The sequence below is a fragment of the Trachemys scripta genome, chromosome 1 (genome assembly GCF_013100865.1).
Source record: "Trachemys scripta elegans isolate TJP31775 chromosome 1, CAS_Tse_1.0, whole genome shotgun sequence".
Lineage (NCBI taxonomy): Eukaryota > Metazoa > Chordata > Testudines > Emydidae > Trachemys > Trachemys scripta.
Window position 1 is genome coordinate 185,756,849 of NC_048298.1, and position 27,001 is coordinate 185,783,849.

Below are 27,001 nucleotides of genomic sequence, written 5' to 3' on the forward strand. Positions count from 1 at the left end.
CCTAACCGGTTCTTCCCCCAAGAAAGTGTCCAAATCCATATCTGGCAGCACTCTGACTTAGTAAACTAGACTCGGCTGAAAAATCCCTTTAGGAGCCGCCTTCTTCTTTACTGGAAGAGACTTTCTAGGGAGGACAACAGGAGCTGCTGGGTGCTCAACACTTTTGAGAATCGGGTCTCTTTATTCAGATGTTTAAATATGGATTTAGGAGCCTAGCTTTCTGCTCCTATTTTTGAAAAACTTGGCATAAGTCTACACGAATAGCTTTAGACTAATTTTAGGCTCTATATAAGTGTATCTAAGCTAACACTCCATAGAGAAAGAGAATGAATTAATTTCATAACTGCTCATGTTGATGGAGAGAGGAATTAAGGGATAGTTAAAAGGGGTGGGGCATTTATACCATCAGTCTATTGTATGTAGGGTTTGAGGGACATGCATATGCCCTCTAACCATCACTTACTGCTTTAAAAGTTTCCAAGGACATACGTGTTGGCATGCCACTCCTACAGTGTGTGGGGCTGTGGAGGAAATGTCAAGGAGACTATGCTGTCACGCAATGGACCTAGTTCATTCAAATTCACCAAAACAATTTGCAAAATGCTTTCCCCCCATTTATGAGACCAACAGTCAAAATGTACAGAGTACAGTAAAAAAAATAATCAGACATAGTTCTAGGACCTAGAAGTCTCTCAATTCTTTTTTCCCTTTGCAATTTTATTGTTACTTTTCTAGTTTTGTTAAACCGATTCCATCTTTGTCATTACATTTTTATTTCCATTCCCTCTATTCTCTCTCCTTTTATTTTGTAGGCACTGAAACTGAAATGAAAGTGAGAGGAGAATAAATAATAAATATAATACACTGCTGGATATACCATGGGTTCAAGACTGATTTCAAATAAGAGAGATCAATGCCTTAATGTAATTTTATATGTGTATGTTCTGTATAAAACAGTACCTGTTCTCAAGCTTGCATTATATCACAAACGGAAAAATTAGATTTTTTTCGTACTTCTTATAACCTGCATTATGTGATTTACTGAGGACATGCGATAATCCCAGTGACTAGAAAAACAGCATACCAAGGTAAATTGACATACTGTTAAGGTACAGTAGAGAGAAAAGGTGGGTAAGGTAATAACTTTTATTGGACCAAATTCTGTTGGTGAGAGAGAGACACTTTTGAACTTACACAGAGCTCTTCTTCAGGTCTGGGGGGAAAAAAACAAAACAATTCCCAGATTTGAAGAACAGTTCTATGTCAACTCAAAAGTTTCTTTCTTTCGCCAACAGAAGTTAGCCCAATAAAAGATATTACCTCACCCACCCTGTCTTTCTAATATCCTGGTACGAACACAGCTACAACAACACTGAATGCTGTTACTCAGGATTAAATCTAACAATGTAATACCTAGATTTCAAAGTGCATGTGCTCACACTTTGAACCATCCCCTCCGACAGTGATTTAGATTGTACCCAACTGCTCTATTAATGGCTTCAGATCTCAAGCAGTAACAAGCAGTGAAGCTGTAGGACTCACTGAAAGAGCTGTAGGTTTTTCCTTGAGGATGCATGCTGGTGTGTGTGGTGGTAAAAAGGAGAATGGTGTTGGACAAGCTGATCTCATGAACATTAGTATATGACTAGTTAATCTTAAAGAGCAAAAGTGAAAGGGTGTAAACGAAAGAACACAGAAGGTGTTTTAGGAATGATGTCAGAGATAGAAATCCAGTTTACATTTCCTACTCTTTAGCCATATAAAAAGGAACAAAGTCTATGTGCAATAAAGTGCATTGAACATTAACATGAATTGAACACTAAAGCGAAAGACTGACCTCATATCTGCGTAATCTTTCATTCACTTTTGTCTACCTTAATTTTATAGCTATATAAAAGTGTGATGTTATGAAATGGTTGTAGAACAGTAATTCAAATCTTAAAGGGACACAATAAACTTGAAAACAAATCAGTCTGAACCCCCCCTCCAAAAAAAAAAAACAAAAAAACCCCAACCTTGTTACAAACAAGTTGTGCCTACCCCTAGAATCCCTCTGCCAATTTTGCTAGTTTTACTACTACATTTTCTTATATTTTAATATTTTTCTCTTCCCTGTTTAAAAAGAGTATGTCAAAGACTGAAGCAGACTATTCAGATAGTGTCGAATGCAAAAAATAAAACTGAACAATCAGAAAAAATATTTTTTCCTCTAACCCCAAAATAATCTTAGATGTTACTTATAACAGTAATAGGAGGAAAAATCAGACAGATGTGATTTTTAAGTTAATGGTATCTCTTTAAAGTTGTTGATGGAATCATTCTATTAGATTTGATACAGGGAAACTAAAAGTCTCAGTACCAAAACATTCACAGCCCAGACGCTATCTTCAGACACTAGCTACAGAACTATTTGAAGTTGCACACCAATTTACTTCTCAAATATATTACATCTCTCTGTCTCCCAGTCTTAGAAACAAGGAAATTGTGCTTCAGAATTGGATGACTTGTCTTTTTCTTGCTTGATTCTTCTGAACTATTTCCATAGAAACTTTGGCTTCATACAATGGGACTGGTTCATCCAATTGAGGCCTAAAAGGGAGCAATCTGTCAGAATTGTCTGGTGTGCCTGATCAGATCAATAAGAAACATTCCAAGACTATTGCTGTAGACTTTACATTTTACAATGTCAACTTTACTCCTTAAACAAAATGAAAATGTTATAGCTCTGCTAGGATCCCTGTAAAACTGCAGAGCTGTAAAGCAAACAGGAAACAGACGTTTAATTCAAGATATCCTGAATTTTTTTTTGGTCGGGGGAGGGCTACTCTTCCCACTCTCTGTGTAAGCAGTGAGGGATCTCCCTTTTCCCACTTATGACAGCCTCAAATTTTATTGACTCCATCATTCTTCTGACAGAGGAAGCCTAGAAAGATCTCCATTTAGAGCCAGCAACACTCTTCAGTCAGGTACTGTTGAGCACCACAAGGTATTCTCTCCTCCCAAGGAAAGAATGTGCTGCCTCTGCTGGATTTCCAAGCAGTGCTGATCCAAGGAGAGAAAAACCAGGAACTGGACCCAAGTCTTCCATGTGGTAATGCTTCAGGCTAGGCACACGGATAGACCATAGTTTCATATAAATGATTCAGTACAATTTTTCTCATAACGTAGCACTTTGAGTTGACAATATAGGTGGCAAGAGTTTTCTGAAGAATAGTTATTTCTCAGGTTAAAAACTCAGTATTAATCAGAGTTTGTTTTCACTATGGTACTTCTGTCTTACCTGAAAATACCATTTGATAACTTCTCCATTACATCTTCTAAGATACGTATCTGAGAGGGCTGTTAAGGTAACAATATATACACAAGGGGATGATCTTTAAGTCCACAGTTCTGCAATTAGATTTGCCCTGGGCAGATCCATGCATCTGTGCAGAGCTCCGAGGGTCAGAGCTTAGATGAGATGATTTAAAGACTGAAAATAAAGTTAATCTGAGGTCCGTTTGATTATGTGTTACAAACTATGCTTCCTAAAACAAAATAAACAAGGCAGGTAGACGAATGTACCCTCTAACAAATACATCATCAGTTGATCTGCCACAGTACCTAGGAGTTCTAGTGCTGTATCATAACAATTTTAAAAATAAAACTTAAGTTTTACATGATCTGTATGGTGTTACAGCACTAGTTACAATGTCCATCATTAAACAGAGCATGGTGGTTCCCATTCTTTGGAGAATAAGTATGATAAATTTTGGTATGAGTAATCTGTATGAATGATGGATAGCTAGTTGTCTGAGGTAAAAATCAAGACAAGTCTGGGAGCAGAAAAACACGTGAAGCAGAACATATGGATTTACTACACTGTTAAGGACATGTACAGTGTATAAATGCTGTGCACATTTTCAAGAAATCTATTTTATTTAAACTAATCAGCAACACTCATATCAATGGGAAAAAGAGGGTTTTACTAAGACTATGTCTACTTTACAGACATTACAGCGGCACAGCTTCAGCCATGCCATTCCAAGGTCTCCCATGTAGCCGCTCTATGCTGATGGGAGAGAGCTCTCCTGCTGGCATAATGAAATCATCCCCAATGAGTGGCAGTAGCTATGTCAGTGGAAGAGTGTCTCCCGCCGACATAGCCCTGTCCACACCGGTGATCAGTGAAACTTAGGTCAGTCGAGGGTGTCGTTTTTTTCCATATTCCTGACTGACAAGTTTTACCGACAAAAATGCTAGCATAGTCATAGTGGTAGTCTTTAGTATTTTTGCCAGTCACCAGAAAATGTAACTTAAAATTGAATGAATTCAAGAGTAATCAATTTAGTATTCAAAATGTAAGCCATTTCAACCTGATCTCCATGGGATCTCTTCCGATGTTTTTTTTCTGCAATATGTTCACAGTGCGCAGATCACATACATATGTTCAATGTTTCGATATAACAATTCAGGGTAATGCTGTTATTCTGTTTGAACAACTTGTGGTAAATAAAGTATGCTCCTTGATTATAGGCCAACATTACAAAATAAATCCTGTTTGTTTAGTTAGTTTAAGAGCTAAGAACACAAACTGTATTTCTCAGAATTATTAGTCATTTTTAAATCAGGAAAATTAATAGAGCTGCACTGAAGTGTCAACAAATAACTTTTTAAAAAGGATATTCATGATTACGTGTTTCCTCACCCACACATCAATTTTCATGTAGACAAGCCCTTTGGTGTGCTTAACTTTGGTTAAACTATTGTGCAATTTAGTTGGGGGGAGGGGGACTTCCTTTGCTTCAAGAGTCTCAATGTAGTTAACTCCCTTTTAGAATCCAGAGACTTAATCCTTACATTCCTGTTCTGCTGAACTGCAAAAATGATTCAGCAGATCTTGTGATCTGCAGTGCTGTGCAGAAACAAGGAGGGACCTTAAAACCATCATTAAATTTGCAACAAAAGGTATAGATATTGTTTTTTATAAAAAGAGCCACTCATCTCTCCAACAGCGCGCACATACGCACAGACACACAGGGCTCAATAGAATGTAGGTACATAGAATTTGCAAATAGGGTACGATTTCTTAAAGTACAGTCCTTATGAAGACAAAATTAGAACAATGAGTTATTAAATATTTCAGTTTAGTCATTACAATGCAAAAGTTAAGGTTTGTAGATGATAAAATTAATGCCTAGAAGAATGGAGAACAAGTCATCCCTACAATTTAAAAACACAGACAAGACTTGATTTAAGGTGCCAGATCCTCAGCTGGTGTAATTCAACACAACTACATTGCCTTCTATGGAGTTAAGCTGATTTACACTGGTTGAGGATCTGGGCCCTAATATTTTACTTTCTTCAAAATATTTGTTTTAGTTTTCTGTTCTGTTTTTCCCAAAGTACAGTAACTCCTCACTTAATGTCGTCCTGGTTAATGTTGTTTCATTGTTACGTCACTGATCTTTTAGAGAATATACTCGTTTAAAGTTGCACAATGTTTGTTTATAACATTATTTGGCTGCCGCCTGGTGGCGAGTTGGGGCTTGGAACCAGGGTGGGCTGGCAGCCCCCCATCAGCTCCCCTCCACCACCACCAGCACCAGCACCTCCTGCCCACTGGCGGGCCCCGCAAATCAGCAAATCTCCCCTCCCTCCCTGTGCCTCCTGCCTGCAGCAATCAGCTGTTTTGCAGCATTCAGGAGGCTGTGGGTGGAGGAGGGAGTGGGGAGGAGCAAGGACACAGCGCGCTCGGGGGGAGAGGTGGAGTGGGGGCGGGCATAGGGCAGAGCTGGGGGTTGAGCACCCCTCAGCACTTTGGAAAGTTGGCGCCTCTGCAGCTGTGCATGTGTTGTCTGGAGGAGGGAGTAGTGCACTCCAGCAGGATAGCATGGGTTCATCATCATGTTCAGTTTCCACAGGGAAGTGTTTGCAGCCACTGCCGTGCGTCTATTGTCTCCTCCCTCGGTGCTGCCTTGTAGAGTGTGAGGCTACATTAACAATAACGTGTTAACCCTTCAGGGCTCAGCCGAGTGCTAGTTCATCATTTAGCAGCAAGGCATTCCCTGGGAAATATCCCACCTGATAGCAACACAGTTGCTTTAGGAGAAGCTCAGGGAGCTCATTAGCAGGTCCCCAGAAAATTCTCTGATTAGAACTCGTTTAAAACTTGTGCTGTATATGCATATAATTTTTTTTGTCTAGCGAAAAAAAATTCCCTGGAACCTAACCCCCCCCTTTACATTAATTCTTATGGGGAAACTGGATTCACTTAACATCATTTTGCTTAAAGTCGCATTTTTCAAGGATATAACTACAACGTTAAGTGAGGAGATACTGTATACACTTAGAGGGAATCTACATAAAAAGTTTGGTCATAGCAATAATGAAATATACATACAATGATATTCCAAACAATGGTAAATATGTTTCTGAAGTAGCAAAACATTTAACCACATGGTTAAAATTTAGCATATGCTTAGGTGCTTTGTTAGATTAGAGTATATACTAGTAGTTTTCTCATAATTTTCCCCTCCCACAAGCAGATTACTGGTTAGCGTCTAAAATCACCATTAAAGGATATAAAGATACTTCCCTTGTTGCACATTTGACAAATTCCATACTTCATCATTCAGAAAAGAGACTGTGGCTCCCTTAAGAAACAAGCAATGGCTATCTGGAGGGTCCAACTTAAACAAATTAATGGAAACATCATTACAGTTTCTCAAATGAAAATGGTATGAGCCAATCAGATTACTGGATGATTGATTTATATTTACTGCTAAAAGATGAGAAAAAAACCTTCCAAATCTATCAGAAATTAACTGATTCATAATAGTTACAACAGTGTAATTTTTTTGAAAAAATGGTACTTGTACGACTGGCAAATCAGTTCAATACTTTGAGCCAAACAAAATGAACCCTTCAATAATAGTGTCCATGCTATTACAGTAATTTCTTTTCTACACCACCACCACTCATACAAAATGACACTGTGATTTGTTATATGATAGAAATAAAGACATTTATTAATGTCCCGGGATAAATACTTGCTGCGGCTTTGGAAGTAAACATCAAGGTTTGTATGCCTGTGCATGTGAGTGCACAAATGGATAGATATTATTTTAGCAGTGGGAGACCATTCATCTGAGAGACAGAGTTCTGTGGACATTTGGTCTAAAATACTCTGTGGTTAAGAGTAACTTGCAGTATTTTGTCCTTACCTGGAGGTTTTTCTCTGTGGTTACCCAGTGTCCTCCAACACTAAGAAGTGTAATGATATCATGTTTGTGTGGCAGCAGTTGCGGTTTTAATGTTGACTCATCTTCTTTACTGTATAATCTCACTTTAAAAAACAAAAGGAATACAAATTATGTACAATGCCTAACAAAATAAATTTTATGTTCAGTTTCCGCTTTATCAGAAAAATATGTTTTGCATATATAAGAAACAGAATCTCATGAAGATTTCTCACTGAAAAGCACATGACTTGTACATTTTACATTTTCCTTATTCTTGTTTTTTCAGTTCAGTCTTAAATTGACTCTAAATGTACTTTTAATGGGGTGAAAAACTGTTTTTGAGATACACAGTTTGCAGATCAGTGTAGTAGAATACAGACCAAAACAGATGCATGGCAGTGATTAAATACAGCTGAAAATGTTTTTAGTGAAATATATGCAAAAGCAGAATCTCTATGAAGCAATACCAGTAACATTATATTAATATAGATTCCTTTTAATAAATAAGAGCTCAGTGGAAGTTTTTCTAGAAAGTCCCACAAATGTTTTAATTACCATTAAATAGTAATAAAACCTGTTAACTATAAAGCAAGTCGTATTCTCAGCATAGGAGGTTTATTCACGTTCACTCTGGGCTTTAATGCTCATGCAAGGTGCTGACTGACAGCACTGGAGATTTATGTCTTTACTTTATCCACTAAACAGCAAAAACAGCAGTAGTACAAATTTCCTCCATGCTGATTCCTTTTCAAACTAAAAGAAAAGATATCAGCCAGGATTTAGATGATGAATTTTATTTATTTTAATGATCAAAAAACGTCCCAGTTTTAGTCATTCAGCACCATATATTGTCCATGGGAAATAAAAGTTATTTGCAATATAACTATCCAAGGAGTTTTATTTAAAAGTAACGTAATTAGTAAAATGTTCACTTAACAACTAATATTAATCTCTGACTGTGTAGTAGTACCAGATACTTCCATTAAAGGGTGACATAATCTCATACGCTTAAGAAGGTCTGGCATTCAGAGGCACAAGTGCATTTGCACATTGTGGGAGAAGAGACACACAATTGTTGTTTATTATGTAGGTGTGTTTTTTAATTGACGTGTTTTGCATTTTGTCAAAAATAAAAATATTTAATACCACTCAGCAGAGCAATTCTGCAGCAGTTACAAACCTCCAGCATCTAGGACAATATCCACTCCCAGCCCGCCTGTTTCCTCCAAACAGCTTTCTGCCACATCAATCTTACCATTTGAGACATCAATGACTCGAGCTAGACAGGACAGGAAGTTTGGTCAGTTACAGTAAGAATCTAGAACTTAAACCCAAAGCAGAACACATACAAATGGAGTTTCTATTCTTTAAAATGAGCTACGAACAAAATTGCAGCAAAGCAAACAAGTCCAGCAGTTTCTATTCTCCAAATTATTTAAGACCAGTGATTGAATTTACTTAAACCGAACGACTAAAGTATATTTAACAGCATTTAAGCTCAAAATGAAATATATAGTGGTGTTTATGACAAGACAGCATTAAAAAAAAAAAAAACTATCAGTGATCAAAATTAGATGATGATAGAGGTAATTAGCTATACCAGGGGTTCTCAAACTTCATTGCACTGAGACCTCCTTCTGACAACAAAAATTACTACATGACCCCAGGAGAGGGGACTGAAGCCTGAGTGGGTGGGGGAGCCAAAGCAGAAGCCCAAAGGCTTTAGTCTCAGCCAGGGGACTTGTAATCTGAGTCCTGCTGCCCAGTGCTGAAGCCCTTGGGCTTTGGCCCCGGGCTGTGGGGCTAAGGCTTCGGCCCCCAGCAAGTTTAATGGAGTTGCAGGGCTAGCTTAGAACGGGGTCACGACCCACAGTTTGAGAACCACTGGGCTATACTATAGAAGCAATATGGACTAGAACAGTGGTCTCCATACTCTGGGACTCACCCCCCTAGCGGGGCGCGGAGGAATGTTGAGGAAGGTGTGGCTGGGCCTGGGCCAGCCCACATGGGGGACAGGGAGGGAGTGGCTCTTAGCCCCACTCTGCCCCCTGCTTGGCTCTGGCCCTGCCCCCAACCCCAGCTGCGGCCCTGCAAGCCTGGCTCCCGGCCCCCGACCACAGCCCAGCTCCCGGTGGGGATGGGGATGGGGGAGAGAGGGGTGAGGACAGGTTCCATTATGGGTAAGGGGAGGGATGTGACGGGAAAAAAATGGGGGCAACTGGACTAGAGGAATGATCAGAAAGTCATCATTTTTAATCATGGTTGTGTCATTGACTTGCTTTGTGGATTTAAGCAAGTCACTTGATCGCATTGCATCATTATCCTCATCTAAAATAACCTTGCAATAATGATAACACTTAATTACCTACCTAACAGAAATGCTGTGAAGATTAACATATTACATTTTTTATATAGATTTTAACCTGTGTAGTGCTATTACACAATATCACATTAAAGAATGCTTTCTTGCTCTCTTTTCAAAGTTTTATTGAACAAAAAGGTGTTGATAAGGTTTATGTTGCACCAACTATCCAGTAGCTCAGGGGTGGGCAAAGTTTTTGGCCCGAGGGCCACATCTGGGAATATAAATTGTGTGGTGGGCCATGAATGTTCACAAAATTGGGGCTGGGGTGTGGGAGGGGGTGAGGGCTCTGGTTGGGGGTGTGGGCTCTGGGGGGGGCTGGGGATGAGGAGTTTGGGGTGTAAGAGGGTGCTCTGGACTGGGACTGAGGGATTTGGAGGGCGGGAGGGGGATCAGGGCTGGGGCAGGGGACTGGGGTGCGGAGAGTGGCTCAGGGGTGCAGGCTCTGAGCGGTGCTTACCTCAAGTGGCTCCTGGAAGCAGTGGCTTATCCCTTCTCCGGCCCCTACGTAGAGGCATGGCCAGGCGGCTCTGCACGCTGCCCCATCTGCAGGCACCACCCCTGCAGCTCCTATTGGAGCGCCGGAAGGGGCTATTGGAGCGCATAGGAGCCAGAGCCGGGCCATGCCACAGCTTCCAGGAGCTGCATGGTGCGGCCAACGACCCTGCGCCCCGGCTGGACAGCGGGAGCTCACAGGCCAGCTTAAAATGGCTTGTGGGCCAGATCCGGCCTGCGGGCCGCAGTTTGCCCACCCCTGCAGTAGCTGTCTACATACAGTTATGAAAGTAAGACTGAAATCTACGATTCCAGTTGCTGGAAATCAAGAACAATTAGGGTACAGAAGTAGCCAATTTAAACTTTTTTCCAGCTTGTGGAATAAAATAGACATTTCTATTTAAATAAGCTGCATCAGTAAAGTTTTTGCACTTTAAATTAACATAACTGAAATAATTACAAATAAAATTGGAGGTACATATCCAAAACATAAGAGATTAAACTAAAATTTGCAAAGTGAACTTACCAATTAAAGGTTGCCTCATGCCTTTTTGATATTAAGGAAGAAAAAAGGAGAGAAGAAGAAGAAGGTGTGAAACAGGCATTTAGAAGAGTCAGTAAATGAAAAAAACAACCAAACTTAGTTAGGAATTGTAGTGAGGCAGAGTGGCCTTCCTTTAAGCCTGTTACTGAAAAATTGCTTACTTTCTCATTTTTACCATATAATTATAAAATAAATCAATATGAATATAAATATTGTACTTATATTTCAGGGTATAGTCTGTAGAGCAGTATAAACAAGTCATTGTCTGCATGAAGTTTTAGTTTATACGGATTTCGCTAGTGCTTTTTATGTAGCCTGTTGTAAAACTAGACAACTATCTAGATGAGTTGATGTACCTGCTGGAAGACCTCTGTGTACCCCCAGGGGAACGTGTACCCATGTTTGAGAACTACTATGCTAGAGTATCAGTTGTTTCAGGGGATGCATCTTGGGTACCCTACTATTTCTTTCATTCATTAATCAAAATGATGCCATGACTGAGAGCATAATTCAACATGGTATAAAAAGAAACAAGTATCAATTCTGTAACAGATTTATTTCAAAATTATTTAACATCTATTTTAAAAAGCTGGTGATTGGTAACCAATTGTGAGGTGGCAGTCTAGTTATTTGTCTAAAATGTGAAGTGACAGTCTAGTTATTTGGAACCACTTCATTCACATACAGAACATTGAGTACTATATTCAATGAGTATTTATAAATTTTGAACTTTAGGTCAATGTGCTCCAGCCTGTAATTCAAATGTGTTAGTCACAACCCTGTTTAAACCCACTTCTCGCCGACAAGGTGCAATAACAATTTTTCAACCAGTGCAGACAAGGCTTATCTGTGTAATAAATCATTTTACAAAATCAAAGATCCTCCATAGTTTATAGAAATTAAAAAAAAAAAAACCACAATATTTATTACAAGGTTCACCAAGTCTTCTCAGATCAGCACAATCACATTAGCTCTCTAGAAGCAATATATGGTTCTGACTAACAGTTTCAATGTACCTTAGACAGGTCTTCAGTCCTTCCCTCCTGCTTCCACTGAACTTAATGATGAGTAGTTGGTAAGAGCAACACTTTTCATGACTTGAAGCCACCATTTATCCAATATGTGCTATTACTGAGTATGAAAGTTGTCCAGTATCAAATACCTGCTATTTACTATACTGAGAAGGCTCAGAGAGAACCATGACATCAACACACAGGAGAACTGTCACAGGGAACGTATATAAATAAACTTTGCAGCTGATTACCATAAGTGCACATTTCTTTCTTATGTCTCATCTGTACTCTGCTAGAAATACATTATGCTCATACTTATGTTCATATTCTGTCCTGATTCTGAAAATAACATTAGAATCCACCAGTTTAACATACTTCCTCTGTTTTGCTACTGTCTTTAGTCAACAAATTATTGAAAGTATATGTGAAAACAGCTTCCTGTATATGGACCAAATATTAATACCTCCCTTTCAAGTGAAACTTGTACTAAATTTACACAATTTACACATTTTGGAAAAAGCAGGATTTTATGCTTACATTGTCTTTTTTAAAAATCTAAAATACACAAATTAGATCTATTTTCCCTGTATCCCTAATCAAAAACAATCTTTTGACTCCCAAGAATAGTGTCCCAATATCTTACTCCAAAAAATCCTAGTGTATGTCACAACAAACTGGGAACTGAAGGAGTCATAGACGAACATGCACTTGGAGCTTAATCTGAAACCCACTGAAGTCAATGGAAAGACTCTGGCTCAAACTTCCAGAGGATTAGATTCCTAACTACAGAACTTCACTGATATTCTGACAAAGAAATTATACCAGTATCATGAAACTGAGCTCCCTCTTGTTTCTGTAACAACTTAAAACTAATTCCCCATAGTTTCAATTCTGAATTCAATTCAATTTGTTTCAATTCTGATTTTAGGCAGCTAACTACTATACCTCGGGGTCACGATTATGTCAGAAATACTTCAGGTACAGAGATTTGATTCTGTGCTACTGATGGTCAGGTAACATTTTCTTTCTACTCTCGGGCAATGTTATTTACTACAGGAAGAGACTGCCCAAGCAGTCTGACTAAAACCAGGCATTAACTTATATAGAAGTGTCTTTTTGTTAGATAAGAAGTATTGAGAAATAGCCAACACCACAATGGATGTGAAGATCAAAAAGTCCTGTTAAATACATCTAAAAATATATGTTAACTGCCTTTGAAAGGAAATTAGACTAAACCTTTACACTATATATGAGACTATTTATTTTTAAGTTTGGATTTTAGATTTCAGTTGTTAAAATAAATAAAAACGTCAAATTGAAAAATGTATTTCAAATCGTTGTTCCCACAAAGTGTAGTGTCAAAGAATAGAACTTACCCACAGGAGGTCTAAGCCTCTCCAAGTACTGCTTGTCTTCAAGACTATATGCTGTAGAAATTACTTTGGCTCCTCTGTGCTGTGCTAACTGAATAGCTATTGTACCAAATGGCTGCAGGGAAAAATTATATACCAGTTTATTTACAACCACAGTAATGAAATGTAGTTTGAAAAGAAGAGTTGTATTACAAGGGTAGCTCTAGAGCGATCAAAGGAGGACACCTTGAAACAGGCTTAATATTTTTGGTGTCTTAATGAAATATGGCTGGACAAGTATTTCAGATCCCTAGGAGCCTGCTCTTATGCTCACTGAAGTCAATGGAAGTCTTTTCATTGACTTTAATGGGCTTTGGATCAGGCTCTAGGAGATTAATCTCCTTCCAGAACAGCTGTAGCTTGAATTCCAGCTCCAATGTATAAAGTATTGTAAATGCAGCTGCAATTTCTGAGTATGTCTGTAGAAGGGAGGAAGTCTTTGCGTTTGGTTGTTACTTGAAGAATGACATGCTCCCTAGAGAGGAGCTCCAAGCACTTATCTTGTATATGTTGCCAAGCTATATTTACATTGATGGTTCTTTGCTCAAGTGAACCTAACAGCTGTACCAGCAATTAAGAGGGCAGGTATTCAAAATTGAACAACAATGTAAGAGAAATTGAAAAGTGGTGGTGGGGAAAGAGGTCAAACTAAAGAAATCTTCTTCCATCTACAGTTGAGGGATCAATATAAAGAGTGTGTCAAAGTAGAGCAAAGCTCCCCACACAACATGGATAGGATTGTACAACTGTCCCAATGTATTTAGGGGTGCCCCTTCTTATCCTAGTGAATCATCTACTGAAAGCCACAGGAAGAGGATACCTGACTTGATTAGTCCAATCTGTCATTGCAAATGCTATGTTCCTGGGTAAATTCCTTGATAAAAGTAAATTACTAGGGACTCACGCAATTAACTCAAAAAATTAATTACGATTAATCACAGTTTTAATCTCACTATTAAACAATAGAATACTAATTGAAATTCATTAAATATTTGCATGTTGGATGCAAAATATTGGATGTTTTTCTACATTTTAAAATATATTGATTTCAATTACAACACAGAATACAAAAAGTGTACAATGCTCACTTTATATTATTATTTTTGATTACAAATATTTGCAAAAATAATAATAGTATTTTTCAATTCACCTCCTACAATACCGTAGTGCAATCTCTTTATTGTGAAAATACAACTTACAAATGTAGATATTTTTTTGTTACATAACTGCCATTAAAAACAAAACAATGTAGGCTCTAAAGTTTTACAAGTCCACTCAGTCCTACTTCTTGTTCAGCCAATCGCTAAGCGAAACAAGTTTGTTTACATTTACGGGAGATAATGCTGCCTGCTTCTTATTTACAATGTCACCTGAAAGCGAAAATAGGCGTACGCATGGCACTTTTGTAGCCAGCACTGCAAGGCACTTATGTGCCAGATATGCTAAACATTTGTATGCCCCTTCATGCTTCGGCCACTATTCCAGATGATGTGCTTCCATGCTGATGACGCTCGTTAAAAAAATAATCTGTTAATTAAATTTGTGACTGAACTCCTTGGGGGAGAATTGTATGTCTCTTGCTCTGTTTTACCTGCATTCTGCCATATATTTCATGTTATAGTAGTCTCGGATGATGACCCAGCACATGTTGTTCCTTTTAAGAACACTTTTACTGCAGATTTGACAAAATGCAAAGATGGTACCAATATGAGATTTCTAAAGATAGCTATAGCACTTGACCCAAGGTTTAAGAATCTGAAGTGCCTTCCAAAATCTCAGCCGGACGAGGTGTGGAGCATGTTTTCAGAAATCTTAAAAGAGCTATACTCCGATGTGGAAACTGCAGAACCAGAACCACCAAAAAAGAAAATCAACCTTCTGCTGGTGGCATCTGACTCAAGATGATGAAAATGAACATGTGTCAGTCCACGCTGCTTTGGATCGTTATCAGGCAGAACCAGTCATCAGCATGGGCATATGTCCTCTGTAACGATGGTTGAAGCATGAAGGGACATATGAATCTTTAGTACATCTGGCACATAAATATTTTGTGACACCAGCTACAACAATGCCATGTGAATGCCTGTTCTCACTTTCAGGTGACATTGTAAACAAGAAGCAGGCAGCATTATCTCCTGCAAATGTAAACAAACTTGTTTGTCTGAGCGATTGGCTGAACAAGAAGTAGGACTGAGTGGACTTGTAAGCTCCAAAGTTTCACATTGTTTTATTTCTGAATGCAGGTTTTTTTTGTACATGGTTCTATATATTTGTAAGTTCAAACTTCATGAAAAAGAGATTGCACTACAGTACTTGTATTAGGTGAACTGAAAAACTATTTATTGTTTTTTACAGTGCAAATATTTATAATAAAAAATAAAAATAAAGTGAGCACTGTATACTTTGTATTCTGTGTTGTAATTGAAATCAATATATTTGAAAATGTAGAAAAACGTCACAAAATATTTAAATAAATCAAATTCTATTATTGTTTAACAGTACGATTTAATCATGTGATTAATCACCATTTTTTTTTAATCGCTTGACAACTCTATAAATTACTATATATGAGTAGGAAATAATCTGTTTCTAAATTATTTTAAAGATATGCCTTTAGGGTGTTATTGTTACCTACACTTGCTCCATCCATTACTAGTACAGTTTTTCCAGGAGAAACATGGGAAAGATAATGTAGGGCTGTGTATGCTCGTAGGCCATCACGAATGGTCCCTGCTGCTTCAACCCAAGGGACTTTTTCTGGTTTATGAACTATGTAAAAAAGAAGAAATAAACAGAGAGATAAAGAAAGCAATAGGTTTTTGTAAAGACTTGACATTTCAATAAAAACAATGTTAACAAGTTTTTATCTCTAGACCCTTAGTCATTTTCTATAAAAATAGAGGAAGAAACGACAAACACCAGTCATTTCCTCTAAATCAAGTCACCTACATAAGAATGGCCATACTGGGTCAGACCAAAGGTCCATCTAGCCCAGTATCCTGTCTTCCGACAGTGGCCAATGCCAGGTGCCCCAGAGGGAATGAACAAAACAGGTAATCATCAAATGATCCATCCCCGGTTTCCCATTCTCCAGCTTCAGGCAAACAGAGGCTAGGGACACCATCCCTGCCCATCCTGGCTAAAAGCCATTCATGGAGGATGGGTCCATAAATTTATCTAGTTCTTTTTTTAACCCTGTTATGGTCTTGGCCTTTACAACATCCTCTGGCAAAGAGTTCCACAGGTTGACTGTGCATTGTGTGAAAAAATCCTTCCTTTTGTTTGTTTTAAACCTGCTGCCTATTAATTTAATTTGGTGACCTCTAGATCTTGTGTTATGAGAAGGAGTAAATAACACTTCCTTATTGACTTTCTTCACACCAGTCATTTATTTTATAGACCTCTATCATAACCCCCCTTAGTCGTCTCTTTTCCAAGCTGAAAAGTCCCAATCTTAGTAATCTCTCCTCACATGGAAGCCGTTCCATACCGCTAACCTTTTTCAATTCCAATATATCTTTTTTGAGATGGGGAGACCATATCTGCACACACTATTCAAGATGTGGGCGTATCATGGATTTATATAGAGGCAACACGATATTTTCGATCTATTATCTATCCCGTTTTAAAATTATTTCCAACATTCTGTTCACTTTTTTGACTGCTGCTGCACACATCAGACACCTAGTCACAATGACTCCAAGATCTCTTTCTTGAATGGTAACAGCGAATTTAGACCCCATCATTTTATATGTGTAGTTGGGATTATGTTTTCCAACGTGCATTACTTTGCATTTATCAACACTAAATTTCATCTGCCATTTTGTTGCCCAGTCACCCAGTTTTGTGACATCCTTTTGTAGCACTTCGCAGTCTGCCTGGGACTTAACTATCTTGAGTAGTTTTGTATCAACTGCAAATTTTGCCACCACACTGTTTACCCCTTTTTCCAGATCATTAATGAATATGTTGAATATGACTGGTCCCAGTACAGACTGCGGGGGGACACCACTATTTACCTCTCTCAATTCTGAAAACTGACCATTTATTCCTACCCTTTGTTTCTTATCTTTTAACCAGTTACCAATCCATGAGAGCACCTTCCCTCTTATCCCATGACAGCTTACCGGCCTGTAATTGCTGGGATCACCTATGGAACACTTTTTAAAAATTGGTGTCACATTAGCTGTCCTCCAGTCATTTGATACAGAATCCAATTTAAATGATAGGTTACAAACTACAGTTAGTAGTTCTTCAATTTCACATTTGAGTTCCTTCAAAACTCTTCGCTGAATACCATCAGGTTCTGGTGACTTATTACTGTTTAGTTTATCAATTTGTTCTCTATGCCAGACTTTATTCCAACTGGGTTGGGATACCTTCCTATCTCAATGTCAAATTCTCAACTGAACTTTTAAAATTACCTACGTTAGAAAGAAGTATCACTAGACCTGGAATTTCTAGTTTATAAAGTGATTCTGTTCTGTTACTCTGCCAGGTTCCCCAGCACCTGGCAGGAACGCAAAAGTCGATTACACTTGTGAGGACATTTTGATGAAGAATAGTAGTAGAAAGTAGACTCCCCAAGCGTTGCTATTCTGTCCTCTATCTCTTCATTGTCTTGTTGCATGTTATTACATTACACTGTAAAATATAAGGCTGCAAAAGCATTTTTTACCCATATATTACTATTACCTTTATGGAATGGAGGAGAAAAGCAGTGAGAGACAAAAAAAGCATCCTTTAAAAAGCGGAAGTTAAATCCTAGTGAGGAAAATAAAAAGGAGCATAAACTCTGGCAAATGAAGTGTAAAAATATAATTAGGAAGCCTAAAAAAGGATTTGAAGAACAGATTAAAAAAAATTTGCTATTACTTTTTGGTTAAGTACATCAGAAGCAAGAAGCCTGCTAAACAACCAGTGGGGCCACTGGACGATCGAGTTGCTAAAGGAGCACTCAAGGACAATAAGGCCATTGTGGAGAAACTAAATGAATTCTTTGAATCGGTCTTCAAGGCTGAGGATGTGAGGGAGATTCCGAAACTTGAACCACTCTTTTTAGGTGACAAATCTGAGGAACTGTCCCAGATTAAGGTGTTATTAGAGGAGGTTTTGGAACAAATTGATAAACAGTAGTAAGTGATCAGGACCAGACAGTATTTCACCCAAGAGTTCTGAAGGAACTCAAATGTGAAATTGCAGACCTACTAACTGTAGTTTGTAACCTATCATTGAAATCAGCTTCTGTACCAAAGGATTGGAGGATAGCTGATGTGATGCCAAGCAAGTGAGTTTCATCTCCCTGACGCAGTGGAAAGACAGTGTGTAGGTAGAATCTGGACTGCCTTTTAAATCTGAGGAACAAAAGAGTCGAGACTCAGATTGCACAGCTTCCGCTCTCCCCATGATACTACCTGAGGAAAAAGTGATTATTGGGTTGTCCAAATATCTCTATTGATGCACTGGAGAACTCTAGGATTATATATCAGACACTGTGTGAGTCAGTTCATGACACTGCACATAGTAAACTATACAGGAAAACACAGGAAATCTTAAAAGGGTTTCCTTCTGTAGTAAGTATGTATAGTTCACCAGCACATATTTCTCACTTTTATATAACTCCTGATTTTGCTTAGCCTCTGTGTGATGGGGCGCCTGCTCCACACTGGGCTCTAAGGGGTTAATAGAGCCCTAGGGAGGCTGCACAGGAGGCAGCCGATCAGAGAAGGGATGAAGAGAGCAGCCAATCAGGGCCAAGCAGGCCCATTAAAAAAAGGGAGCTGCAGGGCAGAGGAGGGCAGTTCTCTTCTGGGAGCCCAGGGAGGATGGAAGGACTGTGTCTCTGTAGGGCTGAGAGAACTGCCAGCACCCTGGACAGAGCAGTACTGCTAACAGGGACCAGGGGAGTGGGAGACAGCTCCTGGCTGGCTGCTGAGGTTTGCAGGCTGAGGCCTTGAGGCAAGGGTAAAGAGGATGCTGGGGCAGGGAGGAAGTTGCCAGACAACTCGCTGCAGAACCCACTAAAGGAAGTGGCTGAACAGCGGACTGCAGGTTCCCCGGAAGGGGAAAGAAGAGGCAGTGGTCCATGGAGAGATGTGGGTCCTACAGTAGGAGTGATGGTGGTGAGGCACTGCCAAACAGAGCTAATCCTCAAGACAGCCAGCAGGAGGCACCAGAGTGGTGAACGCACCCCATTACACTGTGGTTTTAAGTGTTAGAGTAATAAACCTTTATTTTCAATATTCATAAACCTGTGACTGTTATTTTACAGACATAAGGAATCATAACCAGGAGGGGATTTAACCTTAAAATGATCTAACCTAGATAACACACTACTTGGTTACATCCAATATATAGGGATCAGGGAGACAATATTTTTCTCAACATAATTTACACAGTTAAAGTGGAGTAGGGGGTTTGATGTCAGTATAAACAAGTTTACATTACCCTTTAAAGAACCCCACCCGCCAGAGCAGTTTGCTTCTCCATGGATGGATTCAGAAGAATAGAAAGAAATTGTTAGGCTACAATACAATTTCTTTAAGATAGATACCTTGAGTAAGTCATTTCACTAACCAACAGGTTGTGGCAGAGCCAGGAATGGAACCCAAGTGTTTTGACTTCCAGTCCAGTCACTATCCACTAGACAATGCTGCCTCCAGGAAAGGCAAACAGAACCCAAAGAAGGAAATGTTGGTGTAATCTACAATACCATGTTTTCCCTGGGTTTCTGATCTTTGGAATTTGCCTCCCCACCCCACTCTAGTCTGTTAGCGTACATTACAGGTGTTCCTTTGATCCTAAAGCAATGATGATTCAGGATCAGAGGTCAATGCTAGGAGAGACGGTAATAAGCAAGAGTGGAAGTTGTTTTTCAAAATGTTTATCTGTGGGGTAGGTAGGGTAAATCAGTGGGAAAAGAAAAATGAAGCAATGAGGGAAGTTAGGCGAAATAAGAGATGAGTCAGCTTGTGTAGTTTAGTCAGAACATAATGGCATTGCTGCTATTGTTCAAAGGAAGTCTATGAAAGGCGGAGTAGATAGTGGGACATCTGAGTGCTGCTATTACGCATAAACAGAGCAATGGTTCCACCTCACTGGCTGTCTATAAGAGACTACTTTGGGTTTTACATCTATAATCACCTTAAATCATATATAATCACCTTAACAAGTGTCATGATCTACTTACCCAAATAATGCTCATGAACTAGAGCAACTTCACAGAGACCAGACTCTTCCGAATCCAGGGGCAAGATTCCTGAAAATTTTCAGCAAAAAAAAATCTTCAATTCAATACAAGTGTATATTACAAATGAAACAAGTTGAGTGCTCCCAGCTGAATCATTAGTGCAGCTTTGTCTACATCACAGTTCCTCTTTTCTCATTTCTATATAATGCAGAAGAAAGTGTCAGTCTGGATTCTTACAATGCTTTAGGTAAAGACAAATGATTTAATGGTGCCACATGTGTTCAAAGTGGTACTCCAGCATTTTCTTTTCTTGATGATAAAGTTATATTCTGCTGTTGGTACTTTGGTTCCTCATCTGCTCACGAATGAACTCACCTCACACTGCTCCCATGTTGTCTAGCTGCTTCTGCAGTATCTGTGATGAACACTCCTCTTTCGACTCTACCTGAGTGCATTAGACACTACAGGAAGAAGAGAGATCGCACACCGCAGGTGGGCTCAGATAGGCTCAGATGCTGAAGGCATCGTGGACATGGAGCAATAACATCAATTTAGTACAAGTTTCTATTGATGGGTAGGTATTAATATTTAGTCTTTATACAGGAAGCTGTTTTCACATATGCCTTCAGCTGTGGTGCTTGTACATGACTGCAACTCATTACCAAGACACTTCTCTAATTAAGTATCGCTCAGGTTTAATAGCTGCCAAAATTCCCCCCTTCACAAGTCCCATTTACTTAATAAAAGGCCAATCTACCATTCTTGAATTTACAATTAAACTACTGCTCTAAAAAGAAAGATATCTTAGCAGAGCATTCTCTTTCTCTGTGTAATATATTCTGATGCATATGGTTTTACCTAATTAATCTAATCACTGTCATCAGTTAAATAAAAAGAAAAAGGAGAAAGTCCTCTTCTAAGTATAAACTCTTAAATTTTAAGATTGAGAATAATTCAGTAATTGGTATGCTTATGGTTATATACAGACCATGGAACCATTCTTGCAACCTTTACTCATGGGAATAGTACCAATGAACTCAGTGGTATTTATTGCATGATATGACTGATTTATAAATAAGGGCTACAGTATCAGGCCCAATCTATTTAATTGTTGTAAACATCAGTGAGAAGTACACACTGGCACTACACACGAAGATCTAAGCAGTTTTGGATAAGTCTAGTAATGACACTATCATAACTATTCTATGCTTTTTTAAAGTTTGTTCAATTTTATTAATAAACTAACACTGTAGGAAAGCAAACTGTTATACAAAATCCACTGTCCTTTAAATCCCCCATCTATTAAATATGGATAGGCACATTACAACAGCAATTTGGAAATGTATTTGTCAAAATTTTATTTGTGAAGGGAAGAGTTTCATAAGTGGACTTCATATTGTTGTAGCATCTTCATAATATATAAATTTAAAGAGTTGTTTTGAAAGGGAAAGTCAAAAGATTTCAGTATTTTGAAAGAAAACTAAAGATAGTTTCAAGATATTTTAAAAGTGTATTTTCCCCTTGAATAAAGAAGAACAGGAGTACTTGTGGCACCTTAGAGACTAACAAATTTATTAGAGCATAAGCTTTCGTGGACTACAGCCCACTTGCATCCGAAGAAGTGGGCTGTAGTCCACGAAAGCTTATGCTCTAATAAATTTGTTAGTCTCTAAGGTGCCACAAGTACTCCTGTTCTTCTTTTTGCGGATACAGACTAACACGGCTGTTACTCTGAAACTTTCCCTTGAATGTAATTCTGGTTCTGTTGAGATAAGTAGTAATCAACAAATAGCAATTTTGAAAAATATAAAAAACTGCTTCTCTTTTTCCAGATACAGGTAAAAACAATAGGCCTGATTCTACGATTTTGGATGTCAGTTTCACACCAGTGTAACTCTACTGTTGTCAACTGAGTTACTCCAGATATACATCAGCATAAGACCGGAGTCAAGTCTTTAATATTATCCACACCACTTCAATAACTTTTCAGAGCTTCATTTGACCCTTGCAGATCTCTCTTTACAGTACTTTTCAGCTTTGTTTCCTTCAATGATTGGGACCAGTTATGTTTCATGAACTAGATCACAAGGTCAATAAAATACACAATTTTAAAAAGTACTGAACACATATGGCCCCAATTCAGTGATATACTGAATCACCTGTGCAGTTCCACAGAAGTCAACATGACTACCCAGCCACTCAGATTTAACCAGTTCAAAAAAGAACTAGCTAAATTCATGGAGGATAGTGCTATTAGCCAGGAGGAGCAGGGATGGTGTCCCTAGCCTCTGTTTGCCTGAAGCTGGGAATGGGCGACAGGGGATGTATTACTTGATGATTACCTGTTCTGTTCATTCCCTCTGGGGGCAGCTGGCATTGGCCACTGTTGGAAGACAGGATATTGGGCTAGATGGACCTTTGGTCTGACCCAATTTGGCCGTTCTTATTTGCATAAATTTTACAGGATCAGGGCCAAAATATCTGCAAAACACTGGGCTATAAATAATGTTTTAGTTTATTAGGCAGATCTAAAATTTTTACAAACTGTACATTACTACATCATTTCTGAAAGCATAAGAATTGTTTATTATTAAAGAAGTAAATGGAAAATGTGAACATTAATTTTATTTCACTAAACTTGAAACCAATAATGAAAATGGGATTTCAAAATTCAGGAAATCCTGGAAAAACTTTTCAAGTGATTTAGAACTTTTTACCTGGAGATTTTTTTAAATTAGTTATTATTTTGGGGGGAACAATGGTTAGCACTTGGGTGAGTTTCCCTAGTGGGAAGCCCATAAGAAGTCACAGAGCAGGGCTCCCATCCACTTAAAAAAAATTTTTTTTTTAAAAAGGTCCATTTTCATTAAAAAATTAGACATGAAACTGAAACAAAATGTGTGAATTAAAAATGAAGGCTGCGGTACTAAAACATCTTGAATCCATCTGTTATTTTTAAAAGGCCCTGGAGTTAGCAAAGCACCTAAGTATGCACGTAATTTTAAGCAAATCAGTAATTCCATTGAAGTCAATGAGACTGCTCATGTGCTTAAAGTTACACGTGTGTTCAAATGCTTTGCTCGATCAGGACCTAAATAATTTAGAATGTCAAAGTGAACAAACCTCAGTGAACTAGGACGAGCAGCAAAGATCAGATCACTAAAAGTTTCTGTATGAATATTTTTTTAGCAACTTTTAAAAAACAACAATAGGGATATAAAATAATGAATGATGCCATCTTGTACGTCCACACAAATAGATAAACACGTGTATAGCAACAGTATGTAATCTGTACCACCAGCACAAATTGTCAGTGTATTTATTCAGATTGATGGATTGAAAATGCACCTCTGTGGGGCAGATTCTCAGATGATGTAAATTTTCATAGCTCCACTGAAGTCAATGGCACTAGCACAGTTTATACCAGCTGAGGATCAGTCCCTCTGTGTCTCATTCAGACAATTTCCGGAGCAGAAAGTCTTCAAATAGCACTCAGCTCAGGAAAGTTTTATTATAGGGAAAGTAAAAATGTTTCAATTATGTTGCAACTTATATGAAAAAACTAAACAAAACACACAACCAACGTGTCTATTTGTAGTGATAGCGTTGATTACAACCTTAAAAATAATTTAAGAATTATTTCAAGAAACAAAGTTAGCTGATAAAGCACACAAACTTTAACTTACCCACTACTTCATCATCTGGCTGAAAGAAGGACACTTTGCTTCCAACTTATGAAATACAACATGAAGGGCGGGGGGGGAGAAAGCATAAATATACATATTTAGAATAGAAAACATCTGTGTATTTGAGAGAATACTACAGACTAGCAGTAGCTTCCAAAAACAAACATTTTCAGACTATATTTTATCTGTTAGGCAAAATTATAGAAGGTTTCATTTTCAGGATGTAAACATTATTTAACTTAGGCTCCAAGCCCACAAAGCATGTGTAAGCACAAGAGTAAGTGTTTGCAGGACCAAGGTGTTAACAATGCATCAAAGGTGGACACATGAGTGAAATATCTTGAATTCCTGAAAATTATTTTGTCTTAGCGTTAGAATATATCTACATTATGGTGACTATATCAGCATCACCATAGCTATGCTGGCATAACTCCGTAGTGTAAATGCACCCTACACTAACACAAGGGTTTTTTCTGTCACTGCAGGAACACTCCTCCCCAGATGACAGTAGCTAAGTTGATGGAAGTATTTGCCCATCGACTTAGCTGTTTCTACAGCAGAGGTTAGGTCGACATAGCTATGTCAGACACGGGTGGGTTTTTTTTTCCCACATGCCTGACCAACACAGCTATGTTGACCAGGCCTTAGGATAGGTCTACGCTATGAAGCCTATGCCAGCATAGCTATGCTGAGTAATTCCCTAGTGTAGACACAGCCAACACAGTCAGAAAAACTCCTGTCAGTGTAGGAACATCACTTCTCCAAATGACATTAGCAATGTCAACAGAAGCCATCTTCAGCAGACATAGGTGCGTCTGCACTAGGGATTTTATCAGCATAGGTAGGTCAGTAGCAGTGTGGGTTTTCCACATTCCTGACCAACACAGCTCTGCCGATTAAAACTTATGTGTAGACCAAGCCTCAGTCATTGCAACAAACACTTTTACAAATGTCAGTTACAACATCGCAAACATATTCTTAAATTCTACTGTAAAGTTTACCCTTAAACTGATTTGCAGGTTTTACATTTCAGTCTAAGTATTTTTAATTTTTACTATATTATACCATTAATAGTTTGTCAAAAATAACATATAACCAAAGTGAATATTAGCTCTGGGCACTAAGGCTGTACAATTCAGACAATTTTTAGTGGTCTTAAATGAGTGGCCATTTAATTTTTTCTCCCCCAAAGATGATCACATGGTATATTATTCGACTCACCCTCCAATACCACTCCAACAATTTCCCTCCCAACAGGTAGAAATTCTTTCTTCATCTTCAGTTCTGATAAAAGCTAAATCACATTAATGGTTAGAACTTTCCTGACAAGACGTAATTATTGCCTATGTTCATAAATTAGGGGCCGTAAAGAGAGTAAAGCACTCTGTTTCTTAAAGATGAAAATCTGGTCTTTGATCTAAACATCATTAAAATAAAAATGCTGCATTCCTCATTTAAAAAAATAAAAAAAAAAACTATATAAAAGTTTGTTCCCATTAAAATTAGTTAAAATTTCTAAAACTACAGATGTATAGCCAACATATTTAACAGCAGAGCATGTATATGAACAAAAAACAAATCATATTAATTTAGGCTGCTATTTGGGTCTTTAGTAAGATTTTTCACATTCGGGTTACATCATTATTATTATTGTTTGTGAGCCTGATCCAACCTCCATTGTCATTGTTTGTATATTGCTTTGTATATAGGACCTAATCCAACTAACAGTCATTATAGCTGTCAGACCACCTAGAGGCGTACAGAATCATCACCCAGAAGACAAGGTATGATTTTATTACTTTATACCAGTGTTTCCCAAATTTGGGATGCCGCTTGTTTAGGGAAAGCCCCTGACGGGACGGGACTCTTTGTTTACCTGCTGTGCCCGCAGGTTCAGCTGATCGCGACTCCCACTGGCTGCGGTTCGCCACTCCAGGCCAATGGGAGCTGCTGGAAGTGGCGTGGGCCAAGGGACCTACTGGCCGCCACTTCTAGCAGCTCCCATTGGCCTGGAGCAGCAAACCACGGCCAGTGGGAGCCGTGATCGGCCGGAACTGCGGACACAGCAGGTAAACAAACCAACCCGGCCCACCAGGGGCTTTCCCTAAACAAGCGGCGTCCCAAGTTTGGGAAACACTGCTTTATACAATTCAGAACTGACAAGTTGATCTCTCCCAAAAAATTAGGGGCCAAATTACAGGTACCTTTTACACACCTTAAGCAGATCAACCACAACAATGAATAAAAATAATATGGCCACATCCTCAGCTGGTGTAAATCAGCACAGTACCATTACATCAGCTGAGCATCTGGCCTATAGTTTGCAGATGGGGAATTTACTTTTTCTATGTCCTTATAAAAGTTAAATATGTACCTTTATATCTGTCCAGCTCAGAGCACAGGCTTTAACCTGTATTTTCACATCATTGTCTCTTGTAACAGGAAGATTTTCCTAGGACAAATTTACAGACATTATTGTCTGTAACACAACAAGAATGTGCTAACAGGATGATCACAAGATCTTGGGAACATTTATATGCAATGAGTCCAATATCCTGACTATAAAAGAGTTCAAAAAAGTCAGGAAAAGTATGTCACATCAAAGGAAAATAGGAAACTGCAGGCCATAATGGATTTACATACTGTATATCATCAGATTTTAATTTTGAGTGTACTTTTGTGTTATGAACAAACATAAGAACATTAAATACCTTACTAAATCTCACTACTGAGATAACAGGAAAAAAATTTAAGTTTTCTTTTGCCAGATAACTTTACAAACCTGCATGCTATTCCTTTACATCTGTCTAATGTAAGCTAAAGAAAAAGCAAGCAAAATGGAACAATTTTGAAGTAAATGGGGAGAATCTTAAGACTAGAATTTTTTAAGACTCAAGTGTTAGCCCAGTCCTGCCACACTTAACCGTGAGAGTAGTCACATGCAAGTAGCCCAATTAAAGTCAAAAGAATTATCTGCACGAGTAAGGATTACAATTTTAGGCTCCACAAAGGATAGTCACCATGTATTACAACAGGAAAAGTTCAGTTGTTTAAAAGGTCCATTCCCTCCCATCACA

The 27,001-nt window shown here is 38.5% G+C and overlaps 1 protein-coding gene across 1 annotated transcript in view; it reads right to left on the minus strand.

Moving 5' to 3' along the window:
- Positions 1-601: 601 nt before the first annotated feature.
- The window catches only part of CRYZL1 (crystallin zeta like 1), a 28,694-nt gene continuing 2,294 nt past the window's right edge, over positions 602-27,001 (minus strand). Inside the window, exons 2-13 of the mRNA XM_034752376.1 lie at positions 26,299-26,376; positions 25,146-25,218; positions 23,925-23,969; positions 20,239-20,307; positions 15,685-15,818; positions 13,014-13,125; positions 10,607-10,627; positions 8,404-8,502; positions 7,206-7,327; positions 6,566-6,671; positions 3,281-3,326; positions 602-2,589 (exon numbers count right to left, since the gene is read on the minus strand). Coding sequence (XP_034608267.1) covers positions 2,490-2,589; positions 3,281-3,326; positions 6,566-6,671; positions 7,206-7,327; positions 8,404-8,502; positions 10,607-10,627; positions 13,014-13,125; positions 15,685-15,818; positions 20,239-20,307; positions 23,925-23,969; positions 25,146-25,218; positions 26,299-26,376 — 1,005 coding nt within the window. The 3' untranslated portion in view covers positions 602-2,489. The remainder of the gene's footprint in view (positions 2,590-3,280; positions 3,327-6,565; positions 6,672-7,205; positions 7,328-8,403; positions 8,503-10,606; positions 10,628-13,013; positions 13,126-15,684; positions 15,819-20,238; positions 20,308-23,924; positions 23,970-25,145; positions 25,219-26,298; positions 26,377-27,001) is intronic.